At 37.5% G+C, this 17,849-nt stretch overlaps 1 protein-coding gene across 1 annotated transcript in view; it reads right to left on the bottom strand.

Annotated features, from left to right (window-relative positions):
• The window catches only part of SLC15A1 (solute carrier family 15 member 1), a 53,871-nt gene that overhangs the window by 18,602 nt on the left and 17,420 nt on the right, over window positions 1-17,849 (bottom strand). Inside the window, exons 5-14 of the mRNA XM_006128130.4 lie at window positions 14,686-14,805; window positions 13,326-13,425; window positions 12,943-13,033; window positions 10,184-10,267; window positions 8,490-8,572; window positions 6,858-6,944; window positions 4,963-5,052; window positions 2,153-2,197; window positions 2,005-2,037; window positions 1,793-1,881 (exon numbers count right to left, since the gene is read on the bottom strand). Coding sequence (XP_006128192.1) covers window positions 1,793-1,881; window positions 2,005-2,037; window positions 2,153-2,197; window positions 4,963-5,052; window positions 6,858-6,944; window positions 8,490-8,572; window positions 10,184-10,267; window positions 12,943-13,033; window positions 13,326-13,425; window positions 14,686-14,805 — 822 coding nt within the window. The remainder of the gene's footprint in view (window positions 1-1,792; window positions 1,882-2,004; window positions 2,038-2,152; window positions 2,198-4,962; window positions 5,053-6,857; window positions 6,945-8,489; window positions 8,573-10,183; window positions 10,268-12,942; window positions 13,034-13,325; window positions 13,426-14,685; window positions 14,806-17,849) is intronic.

The following is a 17,849-nucleotide window of genomic DNA, read 5'->3' as shown; positions in this document are numbered from 1 at the left end:
TCATCATTGTTTTACCCATGAAAGCTCATGCTACTATATATATTTGTTAGTCTCTGAGGGTACGGCTAGACTACAAGTTTTTGTCGGAAAAAGGTACGCAAAATGCACTCTGCATTTTGCTACCTTTTTCTGATTCTTTTGTCGGAAGAGGCTTTTCTGATATTTGGCCTGTCTAGATTGGGCCAAATGTCGGAAAAAGCCCCTCTTTTGGAAGCCCCCTTCTTCCTTGTAGAATGAGGAATACAGGGGCTTCCAAAAGAGCTAATTTGCTTTCACAAAAAAAAAGCAGACGAGCAAATGCATTCCCTGAATGTGGCGGAGTTTTTTCAGGATACCTCTGGTATCCCAAAAAACCCCCTCAGTCTAGCTGTACCCTAAAGTGACACAGGACTACTCATCTTAAACATGGGAGACCCATTTCAGAGTGTATGGAATGATTGGAACTTGGGGAAAAGTTTTTTCAATTGAATTAATTCAAATGAAGCTAACTTTACACACTTGTACACCTTATTAAGCCAGATTGATTGAATTAACTCAGTTGAAAAAAGTACTTCTGCCCCTTTCCCTCATAGGCTCTACTCTCTTGGCTACATCTAAACTGGCATGATTTTCCGCAAATGCTTTTAACGGAAAAGTTTTCCGTTAAAAGCATTTGCGGAAAAGAGTGTCTAGATTGGCACGGACGCTTTTACGCAAAAGCACTTTTGTGCAAAAGCATCCATGGCCAATCTAGATGCGCTTTTGTGCAAAAAAGCCTTGATTACCATTTTCGCGATCGGGGCTTTTTTGCGCAAAACAAATCTGAGCTGTCTACACTGGCCCTTTTCCGCAAAAGCTTTGTGCAAAAGGACTTTTGCCCGAACAAGAGCAGCATAGTATTTCTGCAAGAAGCACTGATTTCTTACATGAGATCGTCAGTGTTCTTGCGGAAATTCAAGCAGCCAGTGTAGACAGCTGGCAAGTTTTTCCGCAAAAGCAATTGCTTTTGCGGAAAAACTTGCCAGTCTTGATACAGCCTCTTTTGTTTTTGAACCTTTTTCGCCTTTCCAAACTCCATTCCTATGTGTGCTGTTTGCTAGTAACAGACGATGCTAGATGAAGATATAAAAAAGCAGGACTCTCAGAGATGGTGAGGAAATGGTTTTCCTGTTCAATTAATATATTTGAGATTTCAAAAATCCTTGTGAACCAAAAAAACCCAACAAAAACCAACCAACCAACCAACCAACCAACCAACCAACCAACCAAAAAAACAACTCAACCCAACCCCAAATGTTTATGATTTGGGGTCAATCAAAATATTTTGTTTTGATAATGTTTGTTTTGATTTTGCCCCTTTTCACATTTTTTCAATTTAAGTAGCTTAAATCTTCTAAAATAGTAGTCATTTAAAACAATAAAAATGATTTTTTTCTACTTTGACACTCTGTTTCCAAATTTTTTGTCTCAAAAATTTCTTGAGTCAGGAAACCTTTTGAACCTGACCTTGCTTTGTTAACTGTTTTGGTTTGACTGAATTGGTATTTTTTGGCAAAAAAAGTGATTAGTCAAAACAATGTCTATCCATATCTACTCACAATGTAAAGTGCAGTCCAAGAGCTACCAGAAAGTATATCCAGCATCTTCCAGTCTTTTTATATTAATTCAATATAAAATATTAATTCAAGTTATAGATCTTGGATTTTCTTATCTCACTGAAAGCTTGATCTTCACAATATTATCAACACAGTACTTCAAGATAAATCCTTAAAATACACTTAAAAAGGTAATTATGCATATGAAATTAACTTACGTGAAATTGATGTGGCATTTTTTAATTAAAGGATAAATCACAGCATCTACAACAGGGACCATAATAACGATCAGAATTGGGTTCACGGTCTGTTGAATGTAAAAATCCAAAAAGAAAAAAAGTTAAGCACTTTCCAAAGTCTTTTTTAAAATAGAGGTTTAAAAAAATCTTTGGGGAGTATATATAAATATTACAAATGTAGTTTAGTGTACCTGCATCTGGTCTGGCTGAATCTGCATAGCTCCCTATGGAAAAGAAAAGGAAAATATATTTTAATATCAGAAAACTGACAAAATGCCTAAGAACAAATTACCGGTAAATGTCAATGAATCTTTAAAAATTTAAGTTAAGATAACCTACAAAGTTTCCGTCCATTGTTGTGGCTTGTAATGTCCATCTTGATCCCTTAAAAAAAAAAGTCATAATGAAATGCTACAGTAAAGCAATTTGCTTTACTTACTTCTGATTTTTTTTAAAGCAATAAAAAAGGAAGACTTTTCTTAAAATTATATGCTTAACAGTCAATCTTTGACAAAGGTCTGATCCTGAACTATTGAAGGAAAATGTTGGATTTTATTTGGGATCTTTGGCGAGCAGCTTTATGGAGGTCTTCCACAGCTTCTGCACTGGGGGAATCCTTCCCCAGATCATAGAATCATAGAATCATAGAATAATAGGACTGGAAGGGACCTCGAGAGGTCATCGAGTCCAGCCCCCCGCCCTCAAGGCAGGACCAAGCTCCGTCTACACTATCCCTGACAGATGTCTATCTAACCTGTTCTTAAATATCTCCAGAGAGGGAGATTCCACCACCTCCCTTGGCAATTTATTCCAATATTTGACCACCCTGACAGTTAGGAATTTTTTCTTAATGTCCAATCTAAACCTCCCCTGCTGCACTTCAAGCCTATTACTCCTTGTCCTGTCCTCAGAAACCAAGAGGAACAAATTTTCTCCTTCCTTCTTGTGACACCCTTTTAGATATTTGAAAACCGCTATCATGTCCCCCCTTAATCTTCTTTTTTCCAAACTAAACAAGCCCAGTTCATGAAGCCTGGCTTCATAGGTCATGTTCTCTAAACCTTTAATCATTCTTGTCGCTCTTCTCTGTACCCTTTCCAATTTCTCCACATCTTTCTTGAAATGTGGCGCCCAGAACTGGACACAGTACTCCAGCTGAGGCCTAACTAGTGCAGAGTAGAGCGGCAGAATGACTTCACGAGTTTTGTTTACAACACACCTGTTGATACAGCCTAGAATCATATTTGCTTTTTTTGCAACAGCATCACACTGTTGACTCATATTCAACTTGTGGTCCGCCATGCTCCTTCCTAGACAGTCGCTTCCCATCTTGTATGTATGGAACTGATTGTTCCTTCCTAAGTGAAGCACTTTGCATTTCTCTTTATTAAACCTCATCCTGTTTACCTCTGACCATTTCTCTAACTTGCTAAGGTCATTTTGAATTATGTCCCCATCCTCCAAAGAAGTTGCAACCCCACCCAGTTTGGTATCATCTGCAAACTTAATAAGCGTACTCTCTATCCCAACATCTACATCATTGATGAAGACATTGAACAGCACGGGTCCCAAAACAGACCTTTGAGGAACTCCTCTTGTTATCCCTTTCCAGCAGGATTTAGAACCGTTAACAACGACTCTCTGACTACGGTTATCCAGCCAATTATGCACCCACCTTATCGTGGCCCTCTCTAAGTTATATTTGCCTAGTTTATCAATAAGAATATCATGTGAGACCGTATCAAATGCCTTACTAAAGTCTAGGTATATGACATCCACCGCTTCTCCCTTATCCACAAGGCTAGTTATCCTATCAAAGAAAGCTATCAGATTAGTTTGGCATGACTTGTTCTTCACAAACCCATGCTGGCTATTCCCTATCACTTTATTACCTTCCAAGTGTTTGCATATGATTTCCTTAATTACCTGCTTCATTATCTTCCCTGGGACAGACGTTAAACTGACCGGTCTGTAGTTTCCTGGGTTGTTCTTATTCCCCTTTTTATAGATGGGCACAATATTTGCCCTTTTCCAGTCGTCTGGAATCTCCCCTGTCTGCCATGAATTTTCAAAAATCATAGCTAAAGGCTCAGATACCTCCTCTATCAGCTCCTTGAGTATCCTGGGATGCATTTCATCAGGACCTGGTGACTTGCTGACATCTAACTTTCCTAAGTGATTTTTAACTTGTTCTTTGTGTATCCTATCTTCTAAACTTACCCTCTCTCTGCTTGTATTCTCTACGTTAGGCACACCTCCAGACTTCTCGGTGAAGACCGAAACAAAGAAGTCATTGAGCATCTCCGCCATTTCCAAGTTTCCTGTTACTGCTTCTCCCTCCTCAATAAGCAGTGGGCCTACCCTGTCCTTGGTCTTCCTCTTGCTTTTAATGTATTTATAAAAGGTCTTCTTGTTTCCCTTTATGCCTGTAGCTAGTTTGATCTCATTTTGTGCCTTTGCCTTTCTAATCTTGCCCCTGCATGGAACTGGGGGTTTTATGGGGCATCTACACAGCACCCTTAGCTCGAAATAAGCTATGCAAATTGCATAGCTTATTTCAAGTATATTTCGAAATAGCGTATTTTGTAATTTGGTGCTGTCTACACAGTGCCAAATTTTGAAATAACTCAGTATTCCAAAATGCCCCTTAACCCTCATAGAACAAGGGTTACTGGGATGTCGGAATAAGCTGCTCGTTATTTCAAAATCTAATTCAAAATAAAGGACTGCTTCAATAGAAGCGGAATAGCTATTTCGGGATACTTCTGGTTTCCCAAAATAGCTCCACAGTGTAGACGTACCCTTTAGAGGCCTTTTGCACTGCTCTAGCCTTTATTAACCAGCATATAGGAGCTGGAACTGGAGTGAGTTTATCTTTAATATTTTTGCTGACATTGTTTCACTTGACATTTATTTTGAAAATATACATGTTTGAAATATTAACTGATCATACACATATACATAGTGTATAATAGAAGTGATAAGTAAAATAATAGATACAATATATAAATAACTGTGTAATTCATAAGTGCCATTTTTCATTATAACCAATTTAAATTCTGCATGGCTGTGCCCACTGAATTCACAACATAATGACTCAATGTAATTTTACATGTATTTGTAAAAAAATTACATTTTTTATACCTTACCTGTTGATCAAAAAGTGCCCAGAACATGGGAAGAGGAATATACAGGAAAAGCACCTTCAAGACCATCTTAGTTTGAACAATAAGTCGTTTCTATAGTGAAAAACAATAAAAATAGGCAAATTCAACCAAACCTCACATTTTAAACATATATTACTGATACTATTATTATTGCTATTATTCATATTATAATTCACATTAAAAACAAAGATTCTGATCATGCAAGACTAAGGGTGTGTCTAGACTACCTACATAACGTCGACAGGACTCAGCAGTTTTGTCGACGCTGGTATACCTCATTTTACGAGGCATAACACCTTCTGTCGACAGAACTCTGTCGACAGAAGGTGTTATTGCCTGTAGGGTTGCGTCTAGACTACGGAGTTCTGTCGACAAAGCAGCTTGCTTTGTCGACAGAACTCAATGTGTCTGGACGCTCTTTGTCGACGGAAGTTTTGTCGACAGTATCTGTCGACAAAACTTCCGTCGACAAAACGCGGTAGTCTAGACGTACCCTTAGAAACTTGCTAAACTCCATAGATTGTGAGTAGTTCTTTAGACATCAATGGAATTCTTTAAAGTGCTTTAAAGTTAAGCACATGTGTAAGTCTTTGCACTACTGGGGCCTAAATTAAGGCAAAGGTGGCTGCGTCTAGACTGGCAAGATTTTCCGTGAAAGCAGCTGCTTTTGCGGAAAAACTTGCCAGCTGTCTACACTGGCCGCTTGAATTTCCACAAGAACACTGAAGCAAAATGCAGGACTAAAAAAAAGGAACACTGACTTCCTACTGTCTGAAATCAGTGCTTCTTGCGGAAATACTATGCTGCTCCCGTTCGGACAAAAGTCCTTTTGCGCAAAGCTTTTGCGCAAAAGGGCCAGTGTAGACATCTCAGATTTGTTTTGCGCAAAAAAGCCCCGATTGTGAAAATGGCGATCAGGGCTTTTTTGCGCAAAAGCGCGTCTAGATTGGCACGGACGCTTTTCTGCAAAAAGTGCTTTTGCGGAAAAGCATCCGTGCCAATCTAGATGTTCTTTTCCGCAAATGCTTTTAACGGAAAACTTTTCCGTTAAAAGCATTTGTGGAAAATCATGCCAGTCTAGACGTAGCCCATGTGTGTAGGTGTATGGAAAAAGCACAAGAGGACCTATGTAAATAAAGTCCACTATTACCCAGTAATGTTTGTACATATATTTGGTAGTTACATTGAAGTAGGTTTTGTTTTTATTAGTTTGTGTTATTTTATCACATTGCTGATAGGTCAGGCTGTGAGTTTGTCAGGTTTCATGATTTTCCAGGATCTCCATGACTTCTGCATTGGCTGAGGCAGCTAGCCTGGGGCCCACATGAACAGCTCAAGCAGCCCCTGGGCCAGCCACACTGGTCTTGTGCCACCATGCCTTCCCCACCCACAGTAGGAGTGTGGGTATGGAAGGTTGACCCAGGGGTCTGGGGTATTAGCTTAAATTCTGGAACATAATTTTTCTAGGAGTATATTTTGTGACAAATTCCATGGTCATGGAGTCCATGGGGTATTAACTACAATCCCCATTATTATAACATGCATTGTTTGTATATAGTGTCATAGAAATTGTGTGTTTTCTTTCAAAATGCATTTTGAATAACAAGGGCATACAAAAATATTTGCTATAGTATCGAAACTGGTATCTAGTGATTTCAGGTATTTGTTCTGAGAGAGAAATACAATTAAACCTTGCCACAGCAGTAGATTCAAGCTAGAACACTAGCTTCTGATTACTTGAGACAGACATAACATTAGCTCCCCTGGTATTTTGAATGCAGCTGCATAACTAGTGAACAAAGCCAGTGGAACAAAAAAGAAAAAGGAAGGGAAGCATTATTTATCTATTCATGCACATGTACACACAAATGACTTACATCATACTTTTCACTAGCCCAGTCCAGCCAGTGTTCTCTTTTAGGAAATTGTTTGCTGCGTTGCTTAAACCTATTTTTGATAGCAAACTGTGAAAAGAACATTAATACATTTGGATTAATTACACTGAACACCATTGAAATGTGATACAACAAATATATGTAACTATAAGATTACATGACTTATTATAAGATAAACTTTCTTTCAGAGCACATTATATTTCTCAATTTATTTTCATTTATTTTTATTATTACAAAAAGGTGAAGCATAGAATTGTAAGACTAGGGGTGGAAGAGATCACAGGTGATCTTCTAAGTCTACCCCCCTGCTCAAAGCAGGACCAATCCCATCAAAATCATGTTTCTATGAAACTGTTTTAAATACTTAAAGGAAGCTTTCTGTAACATCTTGAATTCAGGGAAAATTCTCAATATTAGAGGAAACGAAGCGGTTGAGAAAAATAGATAGAACCTCTTAACATTGGATTCTCCTGGAATTTCTCTGAATCCTTGGCTACACAGATAGGATTTTGCAAGGTACAAAGTAAGAAATTAGTTTAAGTTTTACACAGAAATTCTTCAGAATGGAATTGAACTTTAAGGATACATTTTGTTTACATGAAACATTAATATGCATTTTCTAGTGAATTCCTCATTCCAAAAATATGATGTAGCTGTGTTAGAGGTACATTGGCAGACCTGTATGAGGGGAAAGCACAGGACTGGAATAACAAGGGGATACCACAGGAGATTACTACCTGCAGAAAGTTCCACTGAAGTCTCTGGCACAATTGGGTCCTGATCTTGCTCAAGGCGTCAAAGAACCATGATAATACAACTGAATACATAAATAATAATCAACATTTACTGAGATTACGAGACCCTCATAGTTGGATTAGTAAAACTTTTGGCTGATTTAAAATCAAATCAATGCAGGATAATGTAAAATGTGTGTGCACATGCACACGTGTGTGCTCTACAATTCCTTGGGCTCAATGAAGAAAACAAATAGAAACCAGAGTGAGTCTCAGAAACTTCTTTTACACCTGTTTTGAACAATGTTTGTTCCCATTATTTTACTGGTAAAATTAAAAAATATTTTGATTGACAATTAGAAATCCATAAATAAACATAAAATCTTGTTTTAAAGAAAAACAGCTGCTATTTCTTGACACTAAATGGAAGAATCATTCTATAAATTCATACACATCAGCAAGAATCCAGACAAATCGAAAGATTGGATTAGTTGTGACAAAAATAATCACATCATCATGATGGAATTTTATTCCTGACTGAAATGGAATATACAGTTTGAAAACCACAAAGTTTATGAATGTCATAAACATCCACTTTTGTGGGCAAAAACCACTTCCTCAAATGAGCAGTGAGATGAGTGACTCTGACCATCTGAGGAAGTGGGTTTTGTCCATGAAATCTTTTGTGTGTGTGTGTGTGTGTTATTTATGTATTTATTTATTTATTGGTCTCCAAGATGCCACCAGAGTACTTGTTTTTAAAGTTACAGACTAACATGGCTACCCCTCTGAGAATTAGAAACATCATCCATTTGTGGTAAAGACAAATTTCATTAGAAAAGTCCAGCCTTGCTTTTCCAAGTAGTCTGGCAGTACTTACTCCAATGCATTTGGAAACCTGGAGCATTATATTGCCTTCAGGATGACCTTTCTTGTACATATTGCTTCCTAATATGAACACCACTGCAATGAGTAAACAGAGAAACATTTCAGGATTGACTGAAATTAGAGGAAAATATTTGATATACAAAACATAATGACAAGGAGGTTAAAACAAACCAAATCTGAGTGGAAAACAACATTCTAAAAAGCAATACAAATAGTTAACATATTTATCCAGTAATTTTTAATCAATCTAATATATTTTATCAGATTCTTAAGCAGTCCTTATTTAGGGAAACATCTATTGTCTTCAGTGGGAAAGCAGTCTGCCAGAGTAAGGATGAACCCAAAACAAAATACTGTAGATAGGGCATGTCTACACTAACAAGCTATTTCAAAATAACTAAATTCAATTTAATAATGCCCCAAATAATAACATAGAAATAGCATGTCCACATTATGGGAAAGCCTCAAAATTAATGAGAGACTCGCTCCATTAATGTGGACGTGCTACCTCAATTTAGAGCCTCAGGAAGCACTGTGGAGTAATTAGTTCAAATTACTCTGGGGAGTAGTTATTTTGAAATAGTGGCACTGGAGGGTCCACACTACCGCTATTTCAAAATAACTATTTCAAAATAATTTTATTCCCCTAGGGAAGCAGGATTCAGATTTCAAAATAAGTGGTAGTAGGGACTCTCTACTTTGTAATTCAGCCTTGGGGGGGTTATTTCAAAATAAATCCCTAGTATAGACTATGGTGTAATGGCCTTAGGTCTGAGCCTTTGGAGACGGATGGCACGAGACAAATTGCTTGATCATTGTCTTCAGTCCACCCCCTCTGGGGCACCTGGTGTTGGCCACTGTCGGCGGACAGGCTACTGGACTAGATGGACCTTTGGGCCCAGCACAGCCGTTCTTTTGTTCTTATGAGCCTGCTATATTTTACCAATACAACCTATAATTAAAGATGTGATTTTAGAAGAACAAGTATATTGGCTATTTCAGCTATTTTGTCATCTGTCAAACTCTGAAAGGCTTCTTATTACTATATTATTCCTTGATATTTCTCAATTATTGTTGAGAAGTGCAGCTGGTAAAATGCAATGGTGTTTCACAAGCAAGTAAATGGTTAGATACAGAAGAACAATGCAATATTTCAGCAGTGTATGCTCAATTACTGTATTAATATACTTCTATTTCTAGTCTATGTTCATCTTAAACTTGGATATTTGATGAAAGCTTTCAAAAACTTCCCTTATTTAAAGCTTTCATATTTAATTATTGCCCATAAATGCTCCAAATAGTACTACATAAGCTAAAGCAAACTATGTAAGGCAGAACATTAAACATTTATTTGAGGGTTTGCTATGAACTCAGATAAGGGGCAGTCTGTTCTTGTGTTGCCGCAGGCACAGCTCTCATGGGAGTTCCCCTGCTGCTCCAGGACTTCCCCTGCTCCATTATTCCCCAAAGAAAGCAGAAGTACAGATTTCGCAATAACCCGCCCATTATTTCTAAATAGCAAGCTTAGGAGTGTGGATGCTCTGCTTATTATTTCGAAATAAGGCAAGTTATTTTGAAATAACTCCCTAGTGTAGACTAGGGCTTATTTCCCCATCTCACATGAAAAGTAGCCAATACAATAAAGTGAATTTGTGCAATATATGAAATGGAAAGCATGCATCATACTCAATGAAACAGCCATGAGTGCAGCAGGCACTCCAAAGGCCAGTGGGTAACACTGTTGCTTGGTGTGAATTCCACATTGTTCACCTGTAGGAAACAAAACATTGTTAGACAAGAGTTTTGTATGCTAGTGTCAGCTGGCATTGAAGCTATAAAATCAGTTTAACTAGAAATATACGAGCTTGCTAGCAACTAATCTGTCTTGCTCTGACATTTTAGTCAGCTTTCTAGTCAAATCATTAAAAAAAGTCCTATGTGTCTTCCTTTGGCTGACTCTGTTCAATCTACAGAACGTATTTTCAATGATTTACCAGTAAATAAAGACCTCATATATTTTTTCATATGCTCATCTGCCACCTATCCTAAGAAGGTGTTAACTAATTAGCAGATTGTGTTAACTAATCTTCTAAACCAATAATAAGATGACAGCAACAAGCAGGAACAGAATGCCAGAAATCAAAAGATCTGAGTCTGAGCTACACTTATTTAAAAATCATTTGCATAATTTACTTGTGGCTTTGCCATTCTTGAGAAAACAGCAATTCTAAATCATGCCAATAAAACATAAATCCATCATACGGTGCACCACATACTACACTTCCAGATGTAAGTGTGTGCATATGTGTACAATCACTACATTATATAATCAAAGTTAAACATAAGAAAGGTCAGAAAAACAAAAGTATATTTAATCATACATGGCTTATTAAGGAATGAACCCAGGAACTGGTCATTTAGAATTTGCTTTACATATAACAGGATATCACTTCATAAATGCAAAATCATGGAGCCATTTATCTATTATATATTTGAGTTGATCTGTTTGTGAGTGTATTTATCTGTTTGTTCAAGAACTCCTCCTTAATGGTAAGAACTAAGACCACCAAATTTGGTATGTAGCTTCCTCTTATCATAACTCAAAGCAAAGTCAGTGTTTGGTTGTGCAGGAAAATGGGATGTGCCTGGATTGGGATTATTTCTAATAAAAAAAGAAAGGGAGTGCTTTGCTATATAATGACCATATGAGGGCACCAAGGGATACGCGATGGAAAGCAGAGGCTGTTATACTGTACAATGACCACAGGGGGCAGTAAGAAGCCAGAGATGGGGACTGGGAAAACTATAACCCCATTGGGCCAGCAGGAAGTGGGGTGAAGAAAGGGACTGCTATCTACTAAATATTTGAGAGGGTTTGTCTGTTTTAGTAGGTCTACACTACAGAGTTTTGTCGGAAAAAGGCCGTTTTTCCAACAAAACTTGAAGAACGTCCACACTGCAATTGCATTCTTCAGCAAGAAAATCAAAAGAACAGAGGGGTTTTTCTGGCATTTGGTAATCCTCATTCTACGAGGAAGAAGCCTTTTTGCGAAAGAGCGCTTTCACAAAAAGGTGTGTGTGGACGGGGAAGAGGGAGTCCTTTCAGAAGAAGAGGAAAGAGGAAAAAGCACAGGTGCCCTGGTAGCCATTCCATCCATAGCAATCACAACTTACATGAGAAGGAGCATTAATTCAGTCTGGACACTCTCTTTCAAAATAGCATATCGCTTTTTCGATGCACTTTAGCAGTGTGTATGCTCTTTTTCGGAAGAAGTTCTTTTGGAAGATCTCTTCCAAAAAAAGCTTTTTCTGAAAGAAGCCTGTAGTCTAGATGTAGCCTTTCTGTGTTTGTTTGTGTGTGTGTTCTCCAGCCACGGGGCATGCAGTCCTCCCCAGGCTGTGCCAGCTGCAGCAGCTATGGAGAGGTGCTTCTCACCTGAGCCCGAGCTGCTGGGATTAGAGGATTGGGGTAGTCCCCTCTCCCTGGGGCAGCCTGCATACTGAACCCCACACCCCCAGCCCCACCTCAGAGCAATGATTTAAATTAAGAAAAACAAAAATTAATTGAGATAAGGGACCCAAGCAACACTGGGTAAATCTTCTAGTAATTAGAATAAATAAAACATCCATTCTGACATAATTTGTACATTTCACGTATGTATGTATCTATGCATCCATTGCAAAATCTTTAAGTATCTGAATAAAAAGTTCCCCTTCTTTCTCCCCTCTCCCCAAGTAGAGAAATCTAATCTAGAGAGGTTAGTTGAATCTCTGATATTGGCGATATTTAAAAGTATGGAGATATTTAAGGGCATGTTAGACAAATATCAATCCGGGATGATCCCACCGTGAATGCAGGGGACTGGGACTTGATGACCTCTCAAGGTCCCTTCCAGTTCTAGTATTCTATGATTCTATACTGTTTTCCTCCCCTTTTTGAGGATTTTAATGGTGATTTAAAAGATGCTGTGTTGCTATGACTTAGAACAAAGCCTTGTTTGAGCTATGGAAGAGTCACAGCAGCAGAGCTGGCTTTCCCTCTTCCCATCAGGTGTAAAAGTCTCCATGGTCATTCAATTTTTGAGACTGCCAAGAAAGATGACAATTAGCATCAACTATGACAGTAAAGTTTTGTGATTTTGACATTTTTTCTGCATTAGAAATAAGCTGAAAGTATTAACAGGTTTCATAAGCCATCTGATGGTAATGACTTCTGGGTGGTCTCAAAATGGTTGCCTAAAACTAAAATACCCTTATCCAGTACTAATCCAATGAGTGATCCTGCCCTGCTGCCACCTCCTTTCTTTCTTTCTTTCTTTCTTTCTTTCTTTCTTTCTTTCTTTCTTTCTTTCTTTCTTTCTTTCTTTCTTTCTTTCTTTCTTTCTTTCTTTCTTATTTTGCTATGCTGTTTAACCAGACTTAGACAGCAAGCAGTGCAAGTTTACCTCTGAGAATTGGAGTAATTATCGTAGAGAGGAGACTTCCAGCATTAACAGCCAAATAAAACAGGGAGAAGAATCTGCTTCTTTGTTTTTCCTGCAGTGAGAAATAGAAAATACATTTTAAAATAACTATTTAGAATATGGATAGTCAGTACTATGTTGACCAGACTCTTCTGTCCTAAATTGCAATGTGAGATTGGAGTCAGCTCAATATTTAGTACTGATGGCACAGTGCATGTATTTGTAGAGAATGCTGGAGTAGGAGCTAGCTCTTCTTTTGGACTCAATTACCTGAGCAATGGAAACATGGGAAGATATATATCTATTATTATTATTATTATTAAAAATGAAATATGAGTCCAACTACATTTGAAAAATATAATTACCTGTTCCTCGTCAAATTGATCTCCACCAAATGCTGCTACACAAGGTTTGATTCCACCAGTACCAAAAGCAATCAAGATCAGGCCAATCATAGACAGACCACTGGAAAAGGGGGGAAATGTACCTCAGTTTAGTTTAGTAGAGGTAAAATAACATCACACAAGAAGAAATGCCCATGCTTGCTAATAGCAACAGCATTAAACAAAGGAATTCTTAATGAAAACTGTGTTCTAACATTCAAAAATGTTCTGGTCTATATATGACACTTTTGTGCAATATTCTGCAAAAGAATTATCCCTGAGATGAACCAGCATGGAAGGCCAGGGACACAAAAGGTGCATCACGGAGGAGGACTCTGGACTTCAGAGAGCTGACAGACAGCTCAGGCAAACCTGCTATAAGTCAAAGGATCCCATGGGGCTGACCTACCTTATATGAGGGCCATTTCAGGCCTTGCAGCAGCCCAGAATACAGGCAGTAGAAAGGTGGCCTAAAACCATCTTTGTTCTTGCTCATGCTGGCCTGTGATTTCTGTGCTGTATCTCAGGAAGTGCAAAAGAGTCTCTAGTAGTTTATATTCAACTTTTGCTTATTCTTAGATATTCTGTCCTGGCTCATTTAACTGGGAGAAATACTATATTATATTATTAATTATTATTAATTATTAACTATTATTATATAATTACTCTATTATTCAGGAGTATGATATAATTTACTTGAAAACCAAGATGTATTATTGAGGAAATTTGAATGGTGTTATTGTATCTTGTACAATGTATTTCCGGATGTTAAAATTCTAGCTCCAAAATCAGATGAAAGTAAAATAAGATATTTTGCTAACAGAGAACCTCTTTTCCACAGACCTTGTGAAAATCTGAAGGCTGATGAGAAAAATTCACAAAATGTATATTTCATACTCAACACAGTTTATTTCTAATCATTCCCTTACAGAGTACAGATTAAAAATAAAATTTGAATGAAAGAATTCTGCCATAAGGTAAATGGCTGCTTCATTTAAATTAAGTGAAATCAGCATAGTTTGAATTTTCCACACATCCTCTGAAACTTTTCAGGTAGATAAAATAAAAGGGAAAAACGGTATAAAAGCAGTGAACTCCACAGGTTCTCTTCTCTAAAACTATGAAATCTCAGGAAAATTGATTATGTAAAATTGAGCTACTTTAGGGAAGGTTTTTCCAATGGTGTTAGGATAGGGGTCATATAAAAGTTCCTTATACAAGTAGTAGAAAATAAGGAAAGGCTGATTATTAGACAATTTAAACAACAAGTATAGTAAATTGAAGAACTAAATTATTCCATCATGTATTAATCTGAAAGACAGAAATTTGTAATGAAACTTACATGTGCAATGAAATGTTATCAGGAGTCCCATCCCTGTTATAGTCTGTCAAGTCATTTATGGAACTTACTGCCATGATCACCTGTCCAATGGTATAAACAATGGACAGGGAGATAATGGTCCTGTTGTAAAGGAAGAAGACAGTAAATATGTCTTTTTAGCTGTACAGCCAACTCAGATTTCTTTCTAATTCAAGAGACTGTTTCAGGCAGAAAGATAATTGGTTAGAATAAACATGATGAATAAATCCATCATGAAATGGCTATGAGAATTTTATTGCAAGTTACTGTAAATATATCAAAACATTTTCTAAATAATAAACAATTCATCCCATTCCAATTACGCTTTTGATATTTTATTTAAAAATAGTCTCTGCTTAAAAAAAATAATGCAATTATATTACAGGACTAAATTAAAATAACAAGACAAAAGATATCAGAAAAAAAGGTTTGTATTCAGGCATGTTATTTAATATTTACATATTGTGATTGCAATGTTAGCACTTCAGTGATTGCCTCTTTAATAACCAAGTGAGAAAAAAAAGTAAGATTGTTAAAGTCTTTTTATCCTATTTAATATATTGTGAAATTTAAGCTCTATATGCATAATACCAACAAATATGAAACCTATAATCTGGTATATTACTATTTATAGTTCTTCTTCATGACACTTTAAGGAATAATAATGAAAACTACATAAAAGTATCTTCATAAATAATGAGAACAGCCCATTAGTTGTTTCACTCAGAGTAAAGTGAATTCATCTATGAAAGACTAAAATTCTAGACCAGTATCAGAACAGTGGTGCTAACTGCCATCACCAATCATGACTTTCTCTCTTGCCACTGGTGACTGAGTATGCATATTGCATGATCAAGAAAATTATAACTTTAAATTTATGTTCATTCTTGCTCAAAGCCCTTAAACGTGTTCTTAGCTTTAACTTTAATGGTACTTAAACATGATTAAAGCTAAGCATGTGATGAAATGTTTTGCAGAATGTGATCTTGTTAAAAATCCACAGACATATACATTACAGTATAGGAGAAAACGGACCATAATCTGATGTTCAGTAACAGGCAGGCATGTGCATCAAGAAAAAAGAGAAAAAAAAAACCATGTGTAATAGTGGACAAGACTGTCATATGGTGTGGAAAGTACTCAAGATTCCATTCAAACAACACTGGCATTGGCCTTCCTTTCCAAGCACAGTGCAGAAAAGCTCATGCTCAGGGCCTTTGGAATCTGGAATCAGACAGGCAAAAGTGAAAGAAACCTCAGCAAGCTGAAATATATATATTTTTTAAGAGCAAAGAATAATTTCAGGTACTGCCACTTCCAAATTCTCTGGTTTTACATAACATTTTCCTATTTAAAAAATATTTTTCAGTGTTAAAAATATATGCAAATAAGGGAAATGGCAAAGTACCAAGTAGTAACAAGTATAGGGCTGTGTCCAGACTCAGGGGTTTTTTCGAAAAAAGTAGCCTTTTTTCGAAAAAACTTCACCTGCGTCTAGACTGCAGCCGCGTTCTTTCGAAATTAAATCGAAAGAATGCGGCTTTTCTTTCGACGGTGGTAAACCTAATTCCACGAGGAAGAACGCCTTCTTTCGAAAGTACTCTTTCGAAAGAAGGCGTTCTTGAAAGCAAACAGGCTTTTTGGAAAGAGAGCATCCAGACTCACTCGGTGCTTTCTTTCGAAAAAGCGGCTTGCTTTTTCGAAATTCCGCGTGCAGTCTAGACGCTCTCTTTCGAAAGAGGCTCTTTCGAAAGTATCTTTTGAAAGAGCCTCTTTCGAAAGAGGCTTGCAGTCTAGACATAGCCCAAGTGAAAAACAGAAAGAATGTAGAAAATACATTTTTCTCTAATTTCTGTCAATTACAATGATTTTAGGTGTTAGTCTTAACAACAATTGAAAATACATTTCAGATAGGAGTGTGCCTTTTTCTGAGCTGACAGTAAGAAAATCTTGTTGCTGTTCTTTGTTTGGTAGGCTCAGATACTACAAGGACAAGGGCCATATAAGTAATAGAGAGGCAATTGATGGCAGGAGCAGCCAAACTTACTGACACTCTGAGCTGCACACAACAATCTTTAGAAGTTCGAGAGCTGGGACACACTTGACAGGATTCAGGGCTTCAGCCCTGTGGGAAGCATCTGCCAGAGCTTGGCACTTCAGCACCACTCCTGCTGAAGCCTGAGCCCCAGCAGGTGCCCCATCCAGGGCTGAAGCCCTGAGACCACCCCCTTCCTGTTGGCAGAAGGCTATGCCCCCTACCTCATTGCAAGGGTCCTGAGTCCCTCCTCCTCATTTAGTAGGTGGAGATTGCGGGGGGACCTGAGGGCTCCACAAGCCCCACTTTAATTGTAAAACAGTTTGGCCACCCCTGATTTAGGCAATTGGTTCTATAAGATTTACTTTTATGTGCAGCACACTGCAAAAACGCTATGTATCCTCTTCTACAGACGAGAACTCCCTGTCCAACAGAGTACGTAGAAAGTCCCTGAGGGTACTCCCACACAGAGATTGTGCTGGTACAGTGAATGGGTTACTTGAGGACTGAAACTCCATGACATTAATGCTATAATTATTAGTATTTTGGCTAACTTCCACACAGTCCTCTCTGGTAACCTTCTTCATGAGCTTTACATTAGTAAAGCTTCAAAAGATTAGTCGAGTTAGTCTGTACAGGATAAACTTAAAAACAACAAATAGTCTGGTAGCACTTTAAAGATTAACAAAACATGTAGAAGGTAACATGAGCTTTCATGGGCTGTGCTACCATACTATTTAAAGTGCTACCATACTATTTGTTGTTTTTTACGTTTTAGTAGGTTTTTTGCTTTAAAAATTACATAAAAGCATATTTTAGAAGCAAACTAAAAGTTTTATATTATTTCCACAAGTCAAAACTCAGTTTCTAAATTCCAACAGAGTACTCCCATTGAACTCATAGTAAACCTTTGCAAGATCAGGGATTCATACAGCTTTGGCAATCTGATATAAATTAATTATTGTGGAAGAAACACAGAACCCAAAAGCATAGTCTTGATAAATGAGTTAAAAGTTGAAGGGTGGAATTCACAAGTGGAGCACAGTTGTTGCTTTAGGACTGTAGATCCAACATGTAGGTGCCACTGGCATCCACAAACCCCCTACTTGGC

This window comes from Pelodiscus sinensis, chromosome 1 (assembly GCF_049634645.1).
Source record: "Pelodiscus sinensis isolate JC-2024 chromosome 1, ASM4963464v1, whole genome shotgun sequence".
Taxonomy (NCBI): domain Eukaryota; kingdom Metazoa; phylum Chordata; order Testudines; family Trionychidae; genus Pelodiscus; species Pelodiscus sinensis.
This window is presented reverse-complemented; position numbering and strand designations above follow the sequence as displayed.